General features: G+C 39.4%; 6 protein-coding genes across 7 annotated transcripts in view; 3 read left to right on the top strand and 3 right to left on the bottom strand.

Moving 5' to 3' along the window:
- Positions 1-776: 776 nt before the first annotated feature.
- Positions 777-3,441, bottom strand: H (transcriptional corepressor hairless). Its single transcript, XM_076909447.1, has 3 exons — positions 2,063-3,441; positions 1,198-2,001; positions 777-1,126 (listed from the first exon to the last, which is right to left on the bottom strand). The coding sequence occupies exons 1-3, from the start codon at positions 2,403-2,405 to the stop codon at positions 1,092-1,094; spliced, it is 1,182 nt and encodes a 393-aa protein (XP_076765562.1). The 5' UTR covers positions 2,406-3,441; the 3' UTR covers positions 777-1,091.
- A 374-nt stretch (positions 3,442-3,815) lies between these two features.
- LOC143433095 (uncharacterized) lies at positions 3,816-4,983 on the top strand. Its single transcript, XM_076910230.1, is given in 4 exon segments — positions 3,816-3,978; positions 4,054-4,304; positions 4,375-4,548; positions 4,605-4,983. Coding segments are annotated over 4 exon segments (867 nt in total). The 5' UTR covers positions 3,816-3,834; the 3' UTR covers positions 4,903-4,983.
- A 59-nt stretch (positions 4,984-5,042) lies between these two features.
- On the bottom strand, positions 5,043-6,208 carry LOC143433087 (MAD2L1-binding protein). The gene is made up of 2 exons (XM_076910218.1): positions 5,696-6,208; positions 5,043-5,625 (listed from the first exon to the last, which is right to left on the bottom strand). The coding sequence occupies exons 1-2, from the start codon at positions 6,079-6,081 to the stop codon at positions 5,265-5,267; spliced, it is 747 nt and encodes a 248-aa protein (XP_076766333.1). The 5' UTR covers positions 6,082-6,208; the 3' UTR covers positions 5,043-5,264.
- Positions 6,209-6,976: 768 nt separating this feature from the next.
- Positions 6,977-9,165, top strand: LOC143432656 (eukaryotic initiation factor 4A-III). The gene is made up of 5 exons (XM_076909446.1): positions 6,977-7,148; positions 7,332-7,667; positions 7,742-7,964; positions 8,227-8,481; positions 8,556-9,165. Exons 1-5 carry the CDS (start codon positions 7,004-7,006, stop codon positions 8,806-8,808), a joined length of 1,212 nt encoding a protein of 403 aa, XP_076765561.1. The 5' UTR covers positions 6,977-7,003; the 3' UTR covers positions 8,809-9,165.
- A 259-nt stretch (positions 9,166-9,424) lies between these two features.
- On the top strand, positions 9,425-11,636 carry Bili (FERM domain-containing protein 8 Bili). Of its 2 annotated transcripts, XM_076895201.1 has the most exons (6): positions 9,426-9,667; positions 9,738-10,178; positions 10,239-10,693; positions 10,892-11,050; positions 11,122-11,293; positions 11,368-11,636. In XM_076895201.1, exons 1-6 carry the CDS (start codon positions 9,577-9,579, stop codon positions 11,406-11,408), a joined length of 1,359 nt encoding a protein of 452 aa, XP_076751316.1. In that variant the 5' UTR covers positions 9,426-9,576; the 3' UTR covers positions 11,409-11,636. The 2 variants fall into 2 exon arrangements, with proteins under 2 accessions (XP_076751308.1, XP_076751316.1); XM_076895193.1 differs by having other exon boundaries at positions 9,425-9,667; positions 9,738-10,693.
- LOC143423669 (dynein regulatory complex subunit 7) overlaps positions 11,443-23,031 on the bottom strand; it is a 90,383-nt gene continuing 78,794 nt past the window's right edge. The window contains exons 2-10 of the mRNA XM_076895169.1: positions 14,723-15,081; positions 14,229-14,646; positions 13,888-14,145; positions 13,531-13,687; positions 13,364-13,430; positions 12,863-13,075; positions 12,573-12,788; positions 11,731-11,964; positions 11,443-11,631 (exon numbers count right to left, since the gene is read on the bottom strand). Of these exons, the coding sequence (XP_076751284.1) occupies positions 11,443-11,631; positions 11,731-11,964; positions 12,573-12,788; positions 12,863-13,075; positions 13,364-13,430; positions 13,531-13,687; positions 13,888-14,145; positions 14,229-14,646; positions 14,723-15,081 (2,111 nt within the window). The remainder of the gene's footprint in view (positions 11,632-11,730; positions 11,965-12,572; positions 12,789-12,862; positions 13,076-13,363; positions 13,431-13,530; positions 13,688-13,887; positions 14,146-14,228; positions 14,647-14,722; positions 15,082-23,031) is intronic.

Here is a 23,031-nt window from a genome sequence, read left to right as displayed (position 1 = left end):
CTGTTTCAATTAATAAAAAATGTATGTAAATGAATAATTAAAATTACTCACTAGTTTGTAGAGCCTGTGCGAGCTTGCCTTTCGCGTAAAACGTTTGGTAATGCGTCTGACTAACAATAAATAAAGACGAATATATATCGATTTGATGCAAATACGAAACGCAAAGTTATATTCATATATATACACAGTAGTAATAGTAGTAATAATAATACATATCCATGAAAATGTTTATAATTTAATTTGTTTGCAATTTAGGTAAACTTTTAAGGCACACCCCCCACGGTCTTTACCACAAGCAATTTTGTTTTTTCTTCGTTAATATCATATAAATAAATGTATACTGTTGTGGATGCTAGATTAACCTAGATTTATTATCTCATATTACTATTTGTAGGAATATAGGTAATTATCTGCTTTCTCTCTCTCTCTCTCTCTCTCTCGATCTCTCTTGCGTTCGCTCGCTCGCTCTTTCTTTCTCTCTCTCTCTCTCTCTCTGTACATAATTCTATGTCTTTTTTATGAATCTTTTAAAATGAATAGTCGTATCATTTATTAATGATAATAATGACAGTAACATTAATAAGAATAACAAGATAATGCATAAATGAGATGCGCAAGATGAGTATGCTCTTCTTTTTCATCGTCGTATCTGAATCATGAGTAGTAACAAAGTAACTAACGAACGAAAATCGAATTTAACAATTTTAAAACACGTACACATTCTGTACGTGTTTCGTAAAGCGAGAAACTCCTGGCAGAATACTTTAAAAAGAAACAATGAGCACATACACGATAAAATATTATGTAACATATACATAGTTGTAATTACAATAAAAATTGTATATATAATACTACTCATGATTTAATTTAATATTAATTATAAAATACCTATGTGTCAACTTTGACAGTTTATGCATTTATATGTACAAGAATAGCACCCAGACTTTGTCCTTCTGGTTGCATATTTCTACTTACTATGATGCTATCATTTACGGATAAAAAAATACTAATATATCGCATTGTCGTTGCACGGGCAGTGTTTACGCAGTTTTTGTCCATTGATAAGGCACCGACTTTTAGGATCCTGAGATTCAACCCGCATGCTTCGACAGATTTAGAGGCATATCTAAATCAAAAACGAGTAAAATAAGTTCTCCATAAGATTCGAAATATGTATCTTTATCTTTAAAAATTTACCCGAGGGAGGTGTGAGAGCTTGTTCCCTGTAGTCTTTGTAGTGATGAACTGGGGGAGATGGAGGATGAGGTGGCGGTGGCGCGTATAATGGCATAGGAGGTGGATAATGGACGGGTGATGGATAGTGCATCCATAAGGGAGCTCTATATGGTCCAGGAGGTAACATTGGTACACCGTAAAGTGGATGCTGAAGAGGTGCATTAGTGGTACCAATGTATGGATCCATTCGTACTCTTGGATACGAATTACTTGATGAGTATTTCACAGTATGTCTGTCATCTGGTTTCAATAAATTCCTCAAGAAGCCTTGTTCATGGCTTGGCTTATCTTCTCCCAAGATACTAGTTATACTGTACGGGGACAATTGTTTTGGTGACGATGTTGGAGCCGTTGTTGTACAAACAGGCTGCGGTGTTGCGCGTCTCTTTGACGCTTGATCTTCCAGTGATACTCTTTCTAATTCACGCAAAATACGTTTACGGGGTGAAACAACATTAGGATCTAGAAGACGTGCCAATTTATCGATAATCAGGTTCAAAACCTTTCCCGTTGATGTACCGTTCGCTTTACGATTTGGCTTAGTGTAATTGGTTACTGCTTCTGGGACGAGCAGCAAAGAAGTAGGATCTAATGGACGTCTCCGCTTTCTCGCGATCAATCGAGGATGCGCGCATAAGCGATTTCTTGGATTTCTATAATAGTAAAAATTAAACTCTGTAGATATCCTACGCCTTGGATTCGCTTGTTTCCAACAATGATCTCTTTGCCAAGGGCTTGACTGAACTGATGAATTGTCATCAGAAACTGTAATTATAAGTTCATTGTTAGATTAAATTTACTTAATCAATATTCTTGTTAAACTTACCGCTGAGAGAGGTCGAACTCTCTTGTCTATTTGGAGTTGTGCTAGCTGGTGGCCAAAACGTTTTTTTCGGTACTGGGAACCACGTAGTTCTTTCTCCATCCCTGCGATGGGACAGTTCCAAAATAAACTTTCCGTCTTTGAAAAACTTCAACCGTCCGCCGGGCGTTGGAAGCAAACTATTATCAATGCGCGTTTCAGAATGATGAGTTGGCTGGGGGGCTGAGCTTTTACCATTTGCCTTGGTAAGGGTTGAGTGCAATGTAGAAGGATCACGTGAGCACATCTCTGTTGTGCCCCTCACGTGACCTGCGTGAGCATGACATTCTGCTGACTTCTCGCGCATGCTGACACTTTACCGATATCCATTTTTCTCCGCTTGACCTTTCATACTTTAGCCTCTTAATATCGATGCGACAAAAGAGGCAGGGCCTTCAAGGAGGTCCTCCTCTTAAAGCTATGAACGATAGTTTTAGAAAAATTTGCTAAAGTGTTTCTGTTTCACAGTTTAACGTGAGCATCTTTTACAAAAAAAAACCCACTCGAATGGAACGTTTAATATCGGACACAACCAAAAGACAAATTGGTTATATGAGACAAGATACTTAGTAACTGCCAATGGTAGCAAACTCTGCGCAAGTTTACTTGAAAGGCAACAATGTCGTTAACAGCAATGAAAAAGGATCGTACCGATCGTATTTATTTAAAACTGTCAAATGGACATTAGTAAAAAATTGACAGTAAGAACAGCACTGCTCTGAAATTGAACTGGTATTTTTTTTTCTTATGCCCGAAACGATTTGTCTGGATAACGTGTCAATTAATAGGTATCAAGTGAAGAATGTAACATCGCCGAGGAAAGCGCACTATCATTGGTAGGATAGCAGCATTTTGTGGAAAATCCGAAAAGGAATTTTCTATAGATGAGTGGCAATCGCTAGACACCCACCCACCCACGCACTGCCGCCTTCTGCGATGAGTTCTATTTCATTCCGAATAAGCGGCTTGTCACGTTAATAGATCCGTTCAAAACCAGGCACGTTAGTATCTCGGTAATAATCGTGACTGACGTACAAGTTGACTTTCGAAACGGAATATTTTCACGGGGCAAACACGGGACGGGCACTCTATAGTAGAAAACACGGTTCGGCCGACACATGTGTTTCACTTCACCTACGAATGGTTTACGTGTCCACGGCAATTGAGTTTATTCGTTCGATGACCCTTTAGAACGTGCATCCACCATCGTTTTCCTCGTGATTTTCGATGTTCGGATGTAAAAAAAAAAACAAGAATTTCTCGCCTTCGTGTATCCTTCTCGTCGACAACACTGTGGCGGTTCGCGATCCGCGCGTTCCTCCGTTTCTTGGTCCAACTCCCACGATCGGTCTGCAACACTTCCTTCAAACTACCGAGTTACATCGAATCTACTATACCCGATATTTAGCAAATTTTAACTAAACATTATTTACAGTTAACATTCAACGCACCAATCGATTCGTCTTCTTCCTCTACCAACGATAACCTACCCGTTCTCGATTCAATTTTAACCACTCGCTTATCGATGACAATTTTTTATTAGATCGCGATTCCTGAAAATTTTCTGCTCTCGTTATTTAAAATTTGTTTGCTCCCGACAGACCAATCGGATTCGTTCCTCGATACGGATGAAGTTTGGCGCGCAATCATTTTAATCACCGATGCGATATTCAAAAGAGATGATAGCAGAATCGTGATTCGTAACGTGTCCGTTTTTGTGGGAAAATTTCTTCTCGATGCGATTATTAGAGGAATATAAAGAGCTTATCGAACGTGATGCACACGAAATTCTTCGATTGTGGAAATACGTACAGATGTTTTTATACTTGTTATCCGCGATCAGTGGATACGTCTGTAGCTTTTTATTTTACGTGTTAAAGGTATAATTCGTTTATTTTCATATATGATCATATTCCAGAAATGTATTTTCAATTATCTTTTGATTAAACATCAAGGAACACATTTTCGGAGGTAACTGTCCGTTTTGGGCAAAATCAAGTCTGATACAGAAACAGGATTCAAGACAGAATTGTATTCATGATTCGTGTACTACTATCTCAAATTGGTGGAGATATATTATTATCGACTACGCATACGATATTATGTGCGAAATATATTTAATAACATGCTTTTTATCTTGCTTATTCGGAATTGTTTGGTTTACTTTGTTTCTTATATGCGGAAAAGGTGGACACGATGTCTCAATGCAAGTGATTTATTTGTCGAACATCCCACCGATCGAATATTAATAAGATAACAGCTTTATTTGTACACAGATACGAAGGTCCATGGAGAATTGTAGTACCCGCGATATTCTTTAACTTTCTATTCACAATTATATGTATGTTTGCGCATTATAATTTGGCAGAAGGATACGAAGCATTTAGCGATGGCATAATAAACATTTCTTCTGAAATATATAATATTTATGAAATAGTTGTGGATGTAAGGTAGGGCTTTGTAATTACACTTTACATACATTGTATTAATAGAAGTACATTTGTAGTGATTGCGAAGTCATCAAAATGTACATGAATATGAATAATTATAACGTACACAGTATGTGCAATATGATGTTGTATCTTCAGGTTATATTCTGCAAATAATTCTAACTATTTTATAAAATACTTAATTTTCATACTAAAAGAAGTGCTTTAAAATTTGTAATATTTCCTTTAAAGGTATTTTCAGTTATAATGGTATGCAGTTGGATAAGTGGATTGGTAATATTAATTTTAAGAGTACTAGTGGTTAGTGATTTCACAGTTTTAAGAATTAGAATCTATGAAATAAAGGAAGAATAGTTTCTAATCTATTATTGTATAAAACTTTATTTTATCCCTCTCAACATTACATATACTTTTATGTAAACTTGTACTCTATAAAAATGAAAAAATAATAATAATATATAATTATTTATTGATTGTATAACAATTTTAACATACAAAAACCGTCATATATGTATATACTCTCTGCTATCAACATTTTGTCATTTACTTTAATGCATGATTTATGTTGTATTTGTAATTATCTATACATTTTCATTATATTGTAATTAAGAGATTAAAATTAATTTTTTTCATCAGTTTTTCAAACCTAATTGGAAGCTTGAAGCCAATAGAAAATGTCATTTCAATGTACTATAATTGTGCTAATAGTTCTACCGTTATCTTAAAAATTTGAATCCTTTGATCACTTCTCTGGACTGATACCACTGATATGGAACATGCGCGACATTCGCGTTTAAATTATTGACGAATTCAACGTCCTTGCTTATATTATAATTAGATTCTGATACTTCGTTGTATACTTTCACCACATCTGCGCAATTGCATCTTATTTGATCGTTATGCTGCAGTTTAATCACAAAACAATTCGATGTCTTTACTGGAGGTACGTATTGTGGTTTAGGTAAAAAGAATTCTGACATCGAATTACTATCACTTTTTTGTATTAACACAAAAGTATTTGTGGGATTCAATGGTAGAGTTAACGCATCTTGAAATTCCGAACACTCTAACATTGACCTAAAAAAATGATTCTATTAAGAAATTGATAGCTTAAAGTAATCATTAATTAAGAATTATCTCTACAGACCTCATTAAACTTAACAAAATTTTCCTAGAGGCGTGTTTGCATTCGTAGTGTTCTTGGCTATTAAGAATATTTGGCGGAAATTCCACCTTGATGTACAATTTTGGCGATACTATCGTTGCGCCGATAAGAATGGCAATTTCTTTGATCTGGCATCCCTTGAGATGGAATTGCGAAATTAAATGCTCCGATGTGCTTTTCAAAGAGTTTAACAATGTCCTTACGGAAGACGAATTTCTGTCAGTTGATTTCATATGCAATTGACACAACGAATCGTACGTAAATGGTATTTGTTGCTTCTGGTACAAAATATATTTCAAAAGCTCGGTCACAAGCTTTACGCAATTGTTACTAGTCAAAGGTTCATCCAGCGTTACGTTAATATTCATTTTGACTTGTTTTGTTTTCCCAATGACGCTTTAAACATATCCAAACATAACCTGATCGACTGACTTCGTATCTCATGCGTTCGATTGTTAAAATATATTCTCGCGAACGTTCGGATACATTGTACTTGCCCAAAATACTATTCTCACGCGTGCAATATTAATTTAAACTCGAATTATTTGCTGCTGCGAAACTCGAAGGCATCTGTCAATACCGATAGTAAACTTGGTAACTTCTTCGAGTTACACTCATTCATTCTTCTTTTTTCTTCGATGAAAAATTTCTATCTTGCGCGAAACAATATCTGTATTCAATTAAACATTACTTTAATGGCTCCAAAATTGTAAACATTCGATGCGTAAAATCTGAAAATACAGGTTAACTTTAGAAAAGCATCGATACAAAAATTATGTTTGCACAAAAGTAAGCGTTTTTAGCGTATTTTGTACTCTAGAATGTCGATACATTAACCTGTATCCATAATCTGATTGGTTCGTAGAAATATCAAGCGCCCTCTTCTACGTGTCCAGTCATTTAAAGAATTCAAATGAGTTCCGTGTTACCGCGAGGCGACCGGAAATCGAACTAGTCCAACAAGTATGCATTTAATAATCTCGATGAACATATAGGTATATATATGTATAATATGACGTCAAAATAACTATAAAATTCCCTAACAATATTTAGATTCATATACATTTAATTTTTTAATCGATAAACTCGTAAAGTTAAAGCCTGCGTTTCTGATATTATCCATGCAAGAAATGAATAATCACATATTAAGGGGGAAATTAAAATTCATTGGTAACGTTTAACAAAAATTTGTGTTCCTATGTTGGCTTGTATGAATTGCGTACGCGTACCAGTTGATTCGTACGCTCTTCACGTCATTCGTGCCGCGCCATTTTTCATGTTATTACAAAGATGGCGGAAGTTAAATCACGTCGCGTTGCTCAAACAGAAGATTTATCAAATGTCGAGTTTGAAACCAGTGAGGATGTGGAAGTTATTCCTACGTTCGATAATATGGGACTCAGAGATGAGTTGCTGCGTGGAATTTATGCATACGGTACTTAGTTTTATCCTTCTTTGGGTTCTATCTAAACATAACCTTATTTACTTGATGTCACCTTATATTTGTAAATACAGTCTGTATAATATCAGTAATATTAGTAATGCCGCACTTAAGTTTAAATATATTTCTCTCCAGTCCTATATATAAGTATTTAGTAAAATAATATTTCGACTGCAGGTTTTGAAAAACCATCCGCTATTCAACAACGTTCCATTAAGCCTATAATGAAAGGACGGGACGTGATTGCACAAGCTCAGTCTGGTACAGGAAAAACGGCGACGTTTTCGATTGCAATATTACAGTCGTTGGACACTCAAGTTAGAGAAACACAAGTATTGGTACTGTCTCCTACAAGAGAATTGGCCACTCAAATACAGAAAGTTATTTTGGCGTTAGGAGACTTCATGAATGTTCAGTGCCATGCTTGTATAGGTGGCACTAATCTTGGAGAAGATATCAGAAAGTTAGATTATGGACAGCACGTTGTTTCAGGCACACCCGGCAGAGTATTTGGTAGCTTAATTATATGAAGTAACTGTAAGAAGTGTTAAGCATAGAATATGATTACTGAGGGTAATAATTTTCAGACATGATAAAAAGAAGAGTTTTAAGGACGAGAGCGATAAAAATGTTGGTTCTCGATGAATCAGATGAAATGTTAAATAAGGGTTTCAAGGAACAAATTTATGATGTGTACAGATACCTGCCACCTGCGACACAAGTTGTCTTGGTGTCCGCGACATTGCCACACGAGATTCTTGAAATGACCAGTAAATTTATGACGGATCCTATTCGTATCCTTGTAAAACGGTAAGTTCATTTTTATTAAACTCTTCAGTTCAGCATTGTGTATTTCATCAGTTGGATAGTGTCATTTAACACCTGGGAACAAGTGTAGCGTGGAATATTCTCATACATGATACATGTTTTATAGCAACCAAATTTAGAAATTAATAATCAAAATTAATTTCCATTTAGCATAAATAGTTGACTAAAGATAAATGACTGTGGGTGCTTTAGTAATCATCACTTTAATGATGCTCTATTACGATTAATTCATTGTTATTTGCAGTGATGAGTTAACGCTAGAAGGAATAAAACAGTTCTTTGTGGCTGTCGAAAGGGAAGAATGGAAATTTGATACATTATGTGATTTATATGATACATTGACAATAACACAAGCAGTAATTTTCTGCAATACAAAACGTAAAGTGGATTGGTTGACAGAGAAAATGAGGGAGGCTAATTTTACAGTTTGCTCTATGCATGGTGACATGCCTCAGAAGGAAAGGGATAACATTATGAAAGAATTTCGTTCTGGACAAAGGTATATTGTTTTAATATGCACTGTAATATTGTAGGTATAACTTTTTCTATTTGGATTATTTCATTGTTTTCTAGTCGTGTTTTAATTACAACTGACGTATGGGCAAGGGGTATAGACGTGCAACAGGTATCTCTTGTGATCAATTATGATCTACCCAACAATCGTGAGTTGTATATTCATAGAATAGGACGATCCGGACGTTTCGGAAGGAAAGGTGTGTCGATTAATTTCGTAAAAGCCGATGATATAAGGATTCTTCGAGACATTGAACAATATTATTCGACGCAAATCGACGAGATGCCTATGAATGTAGCAGATTTGATATAATCTTAAGGTTCACCATTGTATAAAATAATGATTTATGTAAAGAATCTATTTTTGCTCGAGATTTTTCTCCAAAAATAATTCACGATGCATTTGTCTTTGGACAACAATAGTTTAAAGTGACATTACTGTTTTAAAAGTATATCACTTTTTTATGGAGTACAAAACGAACGTTCATTTTTTGTGCTAAACGTTTAATATCTTATTGCGAAAAGAAAACAATAAGAATGAGAAAAGAATTTGTTAAACTTATAGAACGTAATAAAACCCTGAAATAAATATAAAATTAATATTATTCTCTCTTTGTACCTTTAATATAATAGATAACATTAAAGAAATATGTAAAAAGTATATTATAAAGCTAGCTACATTTATTGCTTTACCTTTCTTTGTTAATAAAAAATATCACGAGTAACATTAAAGTCTCTTATTCCCAAGAAGGAGAAATAATCAATAACTGGTTCCCTAGTTTAGATGGCAGCAGAGCAGTATTTTGGTGTTTGGTACATTGGAGGAATTAATTGTAAACTTACTGTGCTTTTTTATATTTGTTCTGCTGGGGAAACAATATTTCTTAGTATCTATATTTTTAGAAATTACATTATTTGTGTTATTATAAATTTGTTACAGTATAATTCATTCAATTATATTCGTAGGAGCAGTGACACACTAATAAATATTGAATAGAACACTTCATATAAATATTTTGAAATGAAATCTAAACATAAGTAAAAATATATAGTTCGTGTAGTTAATCAAAAACTAAATGACATGGAAACACAGGAAGATTGTACAATTAGAAGAGGACAGCCCGTACGTCGTTATCAAAATGATTACAAACCAGATGGACATACATCAACTTGTAAGTAACAACAATGATGAATAAACATTTCATTCTATGCAAAAATATTGACACACCTTCTCCTGTTTAGCAATAATGACGAATCAATCACAATATCTAAACGTTGGAAGATCTAGCGTAAGAATAGCAGTATACCTAATGACTGGAATTTTTCTGACAATGGATATCGAACAAAATTCCACTGCACATCAAATTCTGGCTATGATACAGGCAGAAGGAGAACTCGGATTAACAAGAACACCTACGTTCACTGGCCAAACTGTCTTCGCTTTATGGCTCTGTTCTTCAAGATTAGAAGTTCAACTACGTCCAAACCATAAGCCAGTAGAGTTGGCTGTGAAATGGAACCGTTTAGTAAAAAAGTATAGTTCTCAAACCGAAGAGACAGACGAAGAACCTTTGCTATGCCTTAGGAGGAATGTATTCCTCTCTCGTTCGGATGAGGAGCAAATAAAAGAAGCCAAAGTATTAGAGCTACTGTATGCAGAAGCTAGAAATAACGTGTTGCAAGGTAAGCAATTTTATGTAACGAATTTGTTATCATGTGTAATAAATAGGACGTATATGTTAGGACGTTACCCATGCGAGGGGCAAGCGAGATACGCGAGCTTGGGGGCATTGCAAGCTCGTATCGAATTGGGCCCGTACAATCCTCAGACTCATACGTTAGCATTCTTCAGAAGGCATCGCGGTCGATTTTTGCCTCATCATTACACTTCGCCCAGCCTGCTGTTAGGTCTGGGCGTTGGATTGGGATTAGTAGGAGGGAAAGGAGCACCGGAGGCTCGTCTTCTCGAGCAATACAAAAGGATACCAAATCACACGGGAACCAATACGAATTCGAAGAAACTTATCAGGAAGTATTTAGAGTTCTGTTGGAGTTTGCCGTGCTATGGCGCGGCTTTTTTCCAAGGACAGATCGAGCGTCCTGTGAGAGGCCTTGCATCGTGGATCACAAATCGTGACATGCACGTGCTCATAGCTATTAATTCGACGGGTGTATATATCGTGGATGACATGCAATGTGTAAGGAATCAAAGCATTGCCATGATTATTAGACTGCGGATGTATATGCAGTTATGGTCAATTTGAAGTTGTAAAAGGATACATTTAGAGTCCATTTCTTTGGCTGACCTTAGAAAAGCATGAATTTGCATAAATAACCGCAGTTTAATGATTATCAATTATCGTTCCGGTAATATGTTAAAAATAACTTTTCTACAGAGTTTATTGTTGGGTCTAAGGTATTCAGAATTGAGTTGGGAAATGGCTAAGCCTTCAGACGAAAGTAATCTGGATTGTCTACCGTGTTTATTTTTACAATTCCCTGTACGGGAGAACGGAGCGAGAGTTTATAAGATCCTACAAGTATTCTCAAGACAAGTATGATTTGTTAAGGAGGATAGTCGATTTTGATAATTTAAACTATTTACAAAAGCTTATTTTACCACTAGGCAATAATGATGGACACGTTGATTTCTGGATTCGCCGAGGAACATCGACGTCACGGAGCTAATGGCGACATTGCAAATACTGATCGGTTAACGGACCATGCGATAGGTTCCAATACTGGGAGCTTTACTAATAAACTTAGTAAATTTACATTAGCCACCTTTGACGATGAAGGTGAGGGGTGTACAAATCAATTAACGCTTGCACGTGTTTGTAGATAATACTTAATATTTTTCTAATTACTTCAGGTCGATGTATCGGACAAATGGGTTCTTGGTCGTTTCAGTAAATTTCTATTTTTCATATAATACTTTTAACATAAGTCACTGAGAATCATTTCCGAGTACTGCAAGATGAGGACTTCGATGCAGATGGTTCACTAACGTTTGGTATCGTTTAGAAACTAACTCTCTGTGACGATTCAATCTGGTTTCTAGAGTTTGCAAGTAAAAATTGATCTCGTTCATTTTGTCTAATATCTGGTCTTCTTCTTCGCGAGTCAGATCCTCATTCTATATATATATATAAAAAATAGGATCATTTCTACATTTCTTATCGTTTCTACATGTATCGTACAAATATAACGGCGAATTTTACATAAAGTATCTCACCTGCGTTAATAACGCTTGCGTTTTTACCAACTTCTGTGAGTATTCCTCGAATTCACGTAATATTTTGTTCGCTCTGCGTATGTGTAATTGTTTGTAGTCGTTAAGACATTCGTTTAGTATTAGATTCGCGTCAGATGTCGATAATTCCAACGGATTTCCCATACGAGCCAGGTATGGCTTTAAATAATCCACATCGTCAGTAATTATTTGACTTGACGACTGTGACCATTCACCCTGCGTTTAACAATAGTCGTAACAAATAATTTAAGTAACAAGTATATTTCAATAGTTTTACTGCAATTTCTTATATATCTCATTAGTTTCATTGTAATTTATTTTATATTTCTCGCTTTAGAGGTAAGAGAGAGAAAGATATATATGAAAACTATAGGAAAGAGTGAGACGGATGCAGCGGACCTTGCTGTGGAACCCCTGGCGCTATCTCTGTGAAAAGAGCTCAAACTGGTCGCACAGCGTTATCGACAGCAAAGTGAACCACTTAAAACTACTAGCGCCATCTCTGCGGAAGTTAGTGAAACTAATAACCGATTAGTTTCAGGGCTTCTCCAAGAGATGGCGGTAGTGCTTCAGTAGTTCACTTCGCTGTCGATACCGCTGTGCGACCAGTTTGAGCACTTTTCACAGAGATGGCACCAGGGGTTCCCGAGTAAGGTCCGTAGCCTCTGTCTCACTCTTTCTTATAGCTTTCTTATATGCCTTTCTCTCTCTCTTACCTCTAAAGCGGGAAATTACAATGAAACTACTGAAATATATAAGAAATTGCAACAAAACTATTTGCTCTGTTATCTGAGCATGTATACGTATCGTAAATATTTTTATACCGCTAATATATCCGTCGAAGATTCCGTGTTCCTACCAATTTTATCGTATATAGATATCAATAATCTTGGCGTGAAATATTCCGCCTTCCTTACTTCAAGAAAGGCGGATACTTCCTTTTCTGCTACTCTGACTTCTGATATAGATACATCCTCTTGCTTCAGTTGTGCGTCCAGCTCGTATAGCAAGTCCAGAGCTTTGTCAGTTTCATTTAGGGGCTGAAAGTCAAATAATAAAATTGAATACAAGTTCTAATTTAACGCGGACATTGAAATAACTGTTAAAATCTTACATTATATCCCTGTGTCATTGAAGGATTGATATTGAGCCGTTTTCCTCTCTCCGCCAGTGGAGGTTTTACGTATTTCCGAAAAGCTCTCGAAAATTGACCTCGTTCGTAATGGTATGTAAGACGTATTTCATTCTCATCCATAGCATATTCACGAATCGCTATATTTTTACGTGCGATTATCCGTTCGTCTCTATCGAAGTGCTCGATGATTTTCTATAAATTTAATCAAATATCTCAAATTATGCATGTAATTCACCATCGTGCAATATTTATGATCTTAATTCCAATCTCAAGTAATATCTTGCAAATTAATCCATTCAGGATCAACGTTACAGTAGCGTGACGATCCGTCTGCAACTTTCACAAGGCAATTTACGTTATTCAATTAAGAGTATAAAAAACAAAATTGCAATGTTGTATTAACGCAATGTTTTTTCCATCAATGGTTCGAAGCTGTGCTATTATCTTGCTTGTGCAAAAAACGATCACTGTCTACCTTACCGTAACATTCCGGTAATGTATGTCATCCAGATGACTGGCCTTCTTGTCTCGCGAAAATTGCACGTGCCTGTTCTCGGGCCAATCGAAACTCTAATTTTAGTATCACGCGCATCGTTACAATAATTTACATATAAAATAATTAGTCCCAACTTACGTATATCACTTACCGGTAACAGAGAAAGTCGTCGCGATTTACAAAATGCTGGGTCAAATAATTCGGATGCGTCTCAAGTCTGGACAATCCGTCGAAACGAGCTACGTGATAGAAATCTAGAATTCGTTCGCTGTCTACTTGACGAGTATCAGTGGTGGGATACCGATGTTCTGCAGATTTCAGTTTTCTCGTGAAAAAAATGTGGATTACGCATATTAACGCTTTATCGACCGGACGATTTTCGTAGAATAAAAAATGCTGTGAAAACAAAAACTATCGAACAAGATTTATGTATTCGTACAGGGCGCCAATTGGTGGACTCGGTCGTTAAAGCATCAAAATGTGAACAGAAATTACATTGTCAAGGTACCTTTACATTGATCTGTTCTTCCCCTTGCATAATAATCAACGACAGTGTCGTCGATCATATTCCTTCGAGTTTCTACGAGATTATCAGATCTATTTGCATAGTACTCGTATACTTCAACAGGAGTTATATAATTATAATCATCATAAATAGTAATCTTCTGTACTAATCCATCGGTATGGAAATACGGTGCATAGAACTCAACTTTCACGCGTTTATAATACATCGTTTTCGAGCCATTCGGATATCGTCTTTCGAAATCTAAAAGCAGAACAGAATCACGAATCTGAACCTGGGTATTTAAATTAACACGTTTACATTTTGCAAACGAAATTTTTGTACACCTTCTTCGTTAATATTTATTTCATCGACGTATGATACCGGCATGTCCAAGTGTTTCTCCTGTTGCACAGCGGCCTCCACGTCGATTTCTTCTCCTACCCCGCGCATTGTCCACGGTTCTCCAGGTAGCAAATGCTCCCACAAATTTACTTTCGTTAAATCCCATACAATGTCTACGCACGATCTCGTCGATGACTGCATGTTCACCCAGTAATTTTTATCGTTCCATATACTTTCTACGCCGAGATACAATTGACCCGTGTCATCATCTGCGGCCTCGTAAGATACACCAGTGGCGGGTTCAATAAAAAGCGTGCAAGGTATCTCGTGATCTCTCAGTCCTCCCAACTCTGATAAGATCGCCACCCAAGCGTGTATCCTGTGTCCCCAATACTCATCTACAGGAAGCTGCTCCAATTTCTAAACAAGAACATTAATTTTTTTTTTCAAAAACGAACGACAAATCTGGAACCAGGAAAAAATATTTGCTCGTTACTTCGATCAATTTCTGTTGTTCCTTTTCGGCTGTACGTAACTTCTCTTCCAATTGTTTCGCCTTTTCGTCTTCTAACTCTGACAGAAATATACTTTTGTACTCGGTAACGGGTTTCAGTTTGTACTTGGTGATTTGAGGCTGTTCAGATTTCGGTCGATGCGGTTTCTCCGGTTTTGGTATGTAAGGGCAAGTTTCCCTTGACAAATCGCATAACGTCTGCTCTCTGGATGCATAGCCGCTTACCACGAATGCGTTGTATCCCTGCGCCAGTAACAGGCTGGCGAGAAAAGTTGCACACTCGAAACAGTTTCCCTTTCGAAACTTTTGCAACCATGTTGGTGAGCGCAACTGTTTTGGCTGTAAACAGAAACGACATTAGGAATACAATCTCAGTTAGACGGAATAGTTCTAATTCAATAGGCAAGAATATTCCTCGACCAAAGTCTAGAAACTCGGTCAACTCAGTTTTACAGTGTTTGGATTGAGCACAGTTCCTGAGTTTTCCATTTTAAATTGTAGAGGGCAGATGAAAACCCGTGGTTCAGTTACATGATCGGTAATGCAGATCATGGAACGCCAAGTCCCGCAGGATGAATGGGTATACTCTATCCGTATAGTAATCTCATCCTATCCTGCATCCTATTCCCGTGTCTGACGATACTGTAGATCGCGGTCGGTAAAATACATCACTTGCCACAATTTCGCAACGACTACATAACCGACCGTTAATAGATTACGTAACATCTCTTACCGTTAGTTTCATGTGAAAACGCAGAAGTAATAATAATAACAATACTAAAGAGTAAATACATCCCACACATAGCTACTAATCGTCCACACGAGAAGAGTACACATCGAAATACGCTACCGAGCACGTGGCAGCGTGCGTATTTCTCGGTCCCTGACCTACGAGACTGTATTATGATCTACGCGTAGAATTTACTGCACCGTGCAACGGGAATCATCGTGTATCAGAAAAAGAGAGTGAGAGAGAGAGAGAGAGAGAAGATGACACAGACAGTGATGGAAAGGAAATAGAAACGATGAAATAACAAGGTACGATAAACTTTTCCCCAAATGCATACTATTCATCTCTCACAGCCCCGAAATTTTTTTTCACGAAATTTGTGAAAAAGGCCCCAAGGATGCTCCGAAATCGAAGTCGAAGAGGCGCCTCGCCCTTTCGTGTCTTGGAACGGGAGAGAAGGTAGTCTTTTTTGCAATCGCGTAGTCTGGGCCGGGATAGGGCAGAGATGGTCAGTGGGTGGTGCGGCTATCCCTCGATCCCTTCACCCATTTCCGCCCCCTCTGTCCACCCAACCTAACCTCACCCTATCCTCTGATCCCTTCCTCGGGCACCGCCGCCACCGCCCGCCATCCATCGGCCCCGCTTCCTCGCCCATTCCCGTTGCCCACCCCCTACGTCCCTCGCTTGCCCCCGCGCGGCGTCATCGTTCCTCGCGACCCCTTCGACCGGCACCCACGTGGGACGCAAGACGAGGGTGTGAGGTAGCAGACAACGCGGAGATAGCGCCGCCGCGGCAGCTGCGCTCAGTGTTTCTCAACCGTGAACTTACGTCGCCGCCGATAATTTACAGCCAGAACGAACGGTTCATGGCTCGAATATCATTCTATATACGACGCGCGCCATAAATTACTAATAGGTATTTCTCATTCGATTGTAACACGTCCTTCTAGGGAACGGTACAAAAAAGAAAATTACAGATATCGACAATTTTGTACCGTTTCCCTTTTTGTCGTCGAAGTTTCTCTTTTCAGCTTGCAGATATTTTAAAGGGGAACGTGCTCGGATGTGAAACTTCGGTTACTTAAAGGATCAGCTTTCGCGGTACTTTTTACTGCAATTTTCTATTTCTCTCTACAATGTACGCATCTCTCTTTTAAAGCGTTCTAATTGAGAAACTGAAATAATTAAGAGTTATACATTTGTTCGTGCGTGTGTAAGTATAGGAACGAAGATTATGATCGTTTCGATAGAATCCATGTATAATAGACAGTTTCGAGAGTAAAGTTGATTCGCACCAAAGAGACTTTTTCACCAAGATTTTTCCGACTTGCGGAACGGCTTAAAGCGGATAGAGCGATGTCAACTGTAATCTCTTTATCGAATTCGTGATTTAGTGGTACTATAACGATCGGTACGAGAACATATCGAAAATACCCAGCCAGGTTTCAAGGTTCCCACGACTTTAGCGATACTTCAAACACTAATACATATAATTCGATCGCGAGTCTGAAATAACACTCTCTTACGTTGATTCTCGGGGAGTTCGATGAACAATTCAAATTTACGGAATGAAATCAGTATTTATTCTAACAAATTTTCCTAAAAATTGGCGGACGTTTATAAACGGCATTTACGTCAACGCGTTGACACGACTTTGGAAGAATAAGAGTAGTGCAAATTAAGAAATTTGTATTTCTTTATTAGTTCTCGCGACATTGATGAAAAACTTTCTGTACATGTTTTGCTGGTAGTCTTCGATTCAGTATCTACAGGGTGTACCACATAGAATTAGTTACGTCTGATCATTTACTAAAACACGGATTGTACGTTCAAAGTAAGCAGAATATTGCTTTATTATCGACGAACAATATCTGTAATGTCAAATAGTTTCGGACAAGCATTGGCTGGTCACCTCGCGGAAAAATATATGGCCTAACTAATATTAGTCGTATTTTTATTTAAGGGAGACATCCTATAGATACCGAGGCCGATATCTCTGTTGGGTCGTCAGCCACTCGACACTCGCGACAGTCGACCACGATAACTACTACAGCGAAGACGGTTGTTTAGTAACGTCTGTATAAGCTGCATTCGATGTTTACTTGCGTTTATACACGCATTGTTCTATCCGCAGCGGCTACAAGTTTTACGTTCACATTTCGGATACATAGAAAAGCCCGAAATTAAAGTTTTAGATTTCGCGGTCCAGTACTACCACCTCTCCCTCTCTAGTTTCACGCCGATCGATCAGCGGTCCGTTTCGGAAGAACAGTCAAGATAATTGTCGTTATTGCGCCAATACAACGAATATGATAACGAATCGCGCGATCATCGGCAATTCTCGTTATAATACTTAATTCAACAATTTATAAATAACAAAGCTTACACAAGAGCATAGAATTAAATCATCTGACGATACATGGCGCACAATACTTGTGATTCTTTTGATGCAATTAATCATTGAACAGGGGCACGGTTTAAGTCCGATCGAGGAACTTATACGATCCGAAGGGTGCAACAATTTAAAAGGACAAAAATCCGTTAATTCCGCAACACACGCTATCGATTTCCTCTTCCGATCTACGGTTCAGGAAAAAGGACAGGCGAGGGAGAGAGAGAAAGAGACAGAGGACGTGATTTACGCCGAGACGATGCTCGTAGGTATCACTCGCTAGGTACATGATCAAAGCGCGACGGTCGAAAGCGTGGATCGAAGCGGCGATTGGTCGGGGGGTTCGAGCGGGGTGCCGCGAGATAGCGCTTTTCGGGACGCCTCGATGTCGTGCTCTGGCGCTGGCCACCGTATCGAGGACGTTATCCGTGGACGCGACCGGAGTGCTGCGTGTAGACCCGTGTACGTGCACGGGATCAACACTGCCGTGGGATCCACGGCGTGCGGATGTGTTGGCCGCGCGCTGGGAGATGGAACGACCGAGGGCGAAGGTAAAGGAGGGATGAAGTGCGACAGGGAGAGAGATAGAGTGGGGTTACGGGGATCGAAGCGAGAGAGAGAGAGAGAGATAGAGAGAGGGGACGAGGCCTAAATCAGGGGCGATCGTACCGAGCGACGTCGCTATCTCTCTGAATATGCGAACCACTATTTGGCGTCCGCGGCGCGTACGTACATAGTACCCGGTATTACTAGATACTAGATAGTACCTAGTCCCTATGTACCTCGACTAGATGTTCTACCGGCTTTCCCTGTGTGCCCGCGAGCGCGGGTTCCTACGTGACCAGGCGGAGGGTGCCCTACACGAATACACACGCATCTATGTATATATACATATATATATATACGTACGTCCTAGGGTTTACATGCCCTGCAAACCGTGCCGAGGTACCTGGACTAGCCACGATGCCTGTCCGTGTAGCACGTGGCTGTTCGGAAAACTACGAAACCGAACTCGCGGGTTGGTACAATCGCATGCATATATATATACGTAGCTAAGGACAAGATCAGCTTTTGAGAAGCGGTCCTTTATCGCGTTTAGGTACGGGCTTTTATCGCGCGAGTATCATTCGTAAGTGTACCCCCTCTGATACTGGGAAAGTGTCCAGTAAGCAAATATATTGGATAGTAAACAACGATTTGATGAAGCTGCGCTTGTGTACTTTATTAATCCGCCTTAAGAAAGCGGGAAGCATTATGAAATATTAAGTTAAACTTGCATTGAAAGCTGCCTTCGTTGTCAGTCACTGAAGAAGATAGAATAGTCGTCTATGTACTTCGGTAATTGTTTAGAAAACCTATTTGGTTGTCGGTGACTTTTAGATATTTTTTAAAAGTCAACATTTCGGACAACTTTTTTCTGGTGAATTCTGCTTAGAAGCGTGTGTTTGTAACAGGGCATGTATCTGTATTAGCTCTGTGTTGGCCACTTTGCGTCTTATCTCGTGTTTATAAGGTCCTATGGGCCAGCTTAGGTTCCAATGAAACACCGTGCACAGCTGCATATTCGATAAATAGCGTAACTGGCTACCTTACGGGTGCTTGGAAGATAGTCCAACTCTAATCCAATACTCGCAAGTAGAATTAATACAGTAATTGGATCAGAGCTGGGTTATTTTCTAGGTTCCGATCGCTTTACGTCCAGCTATTTATCGAATATGCAGCTGTGCGTCGAGTTTCCATCCGAACCTAAGCTGGTCAACAACGCATTATGAACGTGTGATAAGGTAATTATCGATCGAAAAAATTGGTTTAATTTTAAAATAATGATAAACAAAGGTGCATGTGTATCAAGAAAAAAAGGAGAGATTCGAGTGATGTGTGGTTGTTCTGAGTGAACATGAAACTGACCGGTGTCAAACGTTGCGCTCTCGCGAATGATCGGGATAGAAAGAAATGATTGGCAACGTCGCTCAGCATGAAGCGGCCGTGTCTTTATACGCGCGATTACCACCAGATGACTACGGTTATGTCGATGATATATAGAAGAAACATACGGTGCTTCTACTTAATCGCGAACGCCGACGGCTTCGCTCCAATTCAGCTTAGTTATGTATAGAGCAGCGGTTACGTAATCCGCGATATTCGCGGTTAGCGAAAATTATAAAACGCGCGTCTGAGCATCGTGAACACGCGTCGTCACATATACATCATCCATTTCTTTCGCAACCCTTTGCAACTTACCGGTTCCACTAAACGACTGTTGATGAAACAAATTTTGCTACTTTTATACCTTCCTACGTAATCAATTTTATTGTTAAAAAACAAGTTGCTTAGAACTTTAAGTATTTTTCGTTATACAAGATTTCCAAGTTACAACAGAATAATTAATTTCAATTCAAAAAATGTTTATTTAGTTAGGTACAAATACAAAACTCGTCATGCTTCAAACAACTTAATCATAGTCCTTAAATTCAAACACTTTTAACTTGTACTTTATTCGCCCTGTCGTTTGTCCACTAACCACTGTACTACAGCTCATTCATCTTCGAACATATAAATACCCAACGTTTTCACTATAAGCTCAGATTACCGTAATTGGTACCAGTCGGTGGAACCAGTTCCAGAATAAAAATTTCCAAAACTCTCTTAATACTTGTTGCTTAAAAATTGGTAAAAATCCAGAATTCAACAAGGCGACGTTATTCAAATTCTGCTAGCCTTTCGTGCTTAATGGTGACTATTTACGTAACAGCTGTTCAGAATACTTTCTACTGGTAAGACACGGAGGAGCAAGTTCGTAACTTTGTCGCCCAGCTGAACGGATTATACCGTTGATTGTGTAGAACGGAAAGTGGAAGTACCCCCGGCACGAGCCTAGTTTTAAACTTCATAGGACCGTCTATGTATTCGTTTTCGTAACACCGGTTGAACTTCAACGGGAAAACCGCGTACACCCGGAAGTTTCTTGCGAATCTTCGCAAACCGTTTAACGAATTCACAACGACTCGTAATTGAGTTCACTTCGTGTAACGATCACAACGAACAAACTTGCTCGTGCACAACGACGATATCGAAACAGTTCGACGGAGAGAGAGAGAGAGAGAGAGAGAGGAAAGAAGGAGAAAAGGAAAATGTGTTCACTATAAATCGCTGTCGAACTTGACTCGCACTTGAGCCTCGAGTCGAACGCGAGACACGCTACAGGCAAATTTACACGTTATCCCGTTGCACAGCCACAGTTCATTCGACACGATCGAGGGGCAAAGTGTGCGGCGCAAATTACAATTCGGTTGTACACTTTGGTCGAACGATAATCTACGCCGTTCACTTTACTCTCGCTTTGCTCAATGAAAGTGAAGCGTGTAATTTCGCCTTAATAGTGGGAGAAAAAAAAAGAAGAAAAAAAAAAGCCGCGTAGCGTTTATGAGTTCAAATGAGCGTTCGGCCAGCCACAGAAGAGGCCTCCTCGAGCTGTCCCCGTTGACGACCGATCGTTACAAATACCGGTGATACATGAACGGGTGGCGAGCAGAGCCTCGGCGTGCTCTAACGAGCCGTACACGTGTTTCTGACGTCGCCGCTATAAAGTAAGTAAGTACGTATACGGACACGCGTGTCCCCGTGCCGCGTTCAACGCACACGCGAAGCAGCGCGCGCTCGTGTGAATACACACGCTCATCGAACGGAGAGAGAAAGGGAAGCACCCGTATACGTGCAAACCCGGGCACGTTGGAAGCCCTACAGCCGGTTTTCAATGAGCGAGCGGCGGAAGAAGAGGGAGGAACGGTGGCAGCCAGAGCCGGCGTAACGCAGAAAGAGGAAGAGCGGGATGACGAAAAGGATGGACGGAGAGGTGAACGGGGCAGAGAGAGAGGGAGACGAAAGAGGAAGAGCCGAGCAGGGAAGAGTTGCGAGGGAGGGAGGGAAGCAAGAACGGACAAGAGCGGGAGGAATATAAACCCTTATCGAAATCGTGATTCACCCCACATTCTCCGGAGACCCCCTAACCTATTAACATCTATATCACAATAACAGATACACGTGTACACGAAGGTATATTCCCGCACGGTTATTCGTCCCTGCTCGCCTTCATAATTGCTTCGCGATACCTGCGCCAACCGATAGAAAAACCTGTCCTCCTTTTAACGCGATTTACCGGTAGCGAGCGATACTTCGTACGCGAATTCTTTCGAAATCATCGTTGGGTTTACTTTTTTCCCCCCTTCTTATTTAAAAGCGGTCCCTTCCGTTCAGGGGGAACCCGCCGTACGGACGAGCGGTAATTAATTAAGGCGTTAAACTGCTAATTCGATCGTAAAAATGGATGATTCGGGCGGAATACGGCGCGAACGTTATTGTTTCGAGATATCCCTTTTAGAGGCGCGCGGCAACTTTATTCCAGATTCTTTCTCTAATCCGGGTAGCTAACTCGATGGTTACTTTGGTTCGCGCTGTTCGTTTATGGAGCAAGTTTCCCCGTTAAAAGGAACTTTAAGCACTTTTGAGAGACTGACGTTAAATAAGGTTGGAGTACCGTTAAGGATCGTCAGGTTGGACCTTATGAAGTACCGTGAATGCTTATGAATGAAATCAGCGCTATCCTCGCGCCGAAAATGAAAAGAAGAAAGAAAGAGAAAAAGGGCGGGGAGGAGAACAAGTTCTAACGCGTGTCACATCATTGAGATCGTAGTTGAACTTAAACACATAACAAAACTACTGTCCTTTTATGTTAATTATTAGTTCCTCGTAAGAAAAGTTTTCATCAGAATACTAAAGCTCAACGTGTTTGAGCCATTCGTTAGACTCTTTCTCGAGGCATTGTCGCTCGTATATGACATAAATACCGCCACTACTAAGCATTTGGTACTTACAATTATGCGGGTATCTGAAACCGCGATCGTCATTAAGGTATCTAACGTGGAACGATCCCATCGTGGAGCGAAATCTCGCGGCGGATCGTCACCGTGCGGTAAAATGGTCTGTTTCGCGCGAGCGAAGAAGGGACAGCGATGGTCAAAGATGAGAGCTCGCCGATGCAAGAGAGAGAAAGGAGAGAGGAATGAAAGTCAGCCGGTTTTCGGGCGGACACCCAGTGCATCGAGATAGATAGGTAGATAGACGTCCGGATAGATGCATGCCACGACAGCCAAAGCAAGGGGATGGTCGAGG

The sequence above is a fragment of the Xylocopa sonorina genome, chromosome 1, assembly GCF_050948175.1.
Source record: "Xylocopa sonorina isolate GNS202 chromosome 1, iyXylSono1_principal, whole genome shotgun sequence".
Lineage (NCBI taxonomy): Eukaryota > Metazoa > Arthropoda > Insecta > Hymenoptera > Apidae > Xylocopa > Xylocopa sonorina.
This window is presented reverse-complemented; position numbering and strand designations above follow the sequence as displayed.

Coding starts and splice junctions, on each gene's coding strand:
- Bili (XM_076895193.1), top strand. CDS start 9,577: ATGGAAACACAGGAAGATTGTACAATTAGAAGAGGACAGCCCGTACGT. Junction 10,694..10,891: donor TCGTGGATGACATGCAATGT/GTAAGGAATCAA, acceptor ACTTTTCTACAG/AGTTTATTGTTGGGTCTAAG. Junction 11,051..11,121: donor TACAAGTATTCTCAAGACAA/GTATGATTTGTT, acceptor TTTTACCACTAG/GCAATAATGATGGACACGTT.
- LOC143433087 (XM_076910218.1), bottom strand. CDS start 6,081: ATGAATATTAACGTAACGCTGGATGAACCTTTGACTAGTAACAATTGC. Junction 5,626..5,695: donor ATTTTGTTAAGTTTAATGAG/GTCTGTAGAGAT, acceptor TCATTTTTTTAG/GTCAATGTTAGAGTGTTCGG.
- H (XM_076909447.1), bottom strand. CDS start 2,405: ATGCGCGAGAAGTCAGCAGAATGTCATGCTCACGCAGGTCACGTGAGG. Junction 2,002..2,062: donor GAGTTCGACCTCTCTCAGCG/GTAAGTTTAACA, acceptor TTATAATTACAG/TTTCTGATGACAATTCATCA. Junction 1,127..1,197: donor AGCTCTCACACCTCCCTCGG/GTAAATTTTTAA, acceptor TTTTTGATTTAG/ATATGCCTCTAAATCTGTCG.
- LOC143432656 (XM_076909446.1), top strand. CDS start 7,004: ATGGCGGAAGTTAAATCACGTCGCGTTGCTCAAACAGAAGATTTATCA. Junction 7,668..7,741: donor CACACCCGGCAGAGTATTTG/GTAGCTTAATTA, acceptor AATAATTTTCAG/ACATGATAAAAAGAAGAGTT. Junction 8,482..8,555: donor GAATTTCGTTCTGGACAAAG/GTATATTGTTTT, acceptor ATTGTTTTCTAG/TCGTGTTTTAATTACAACTG.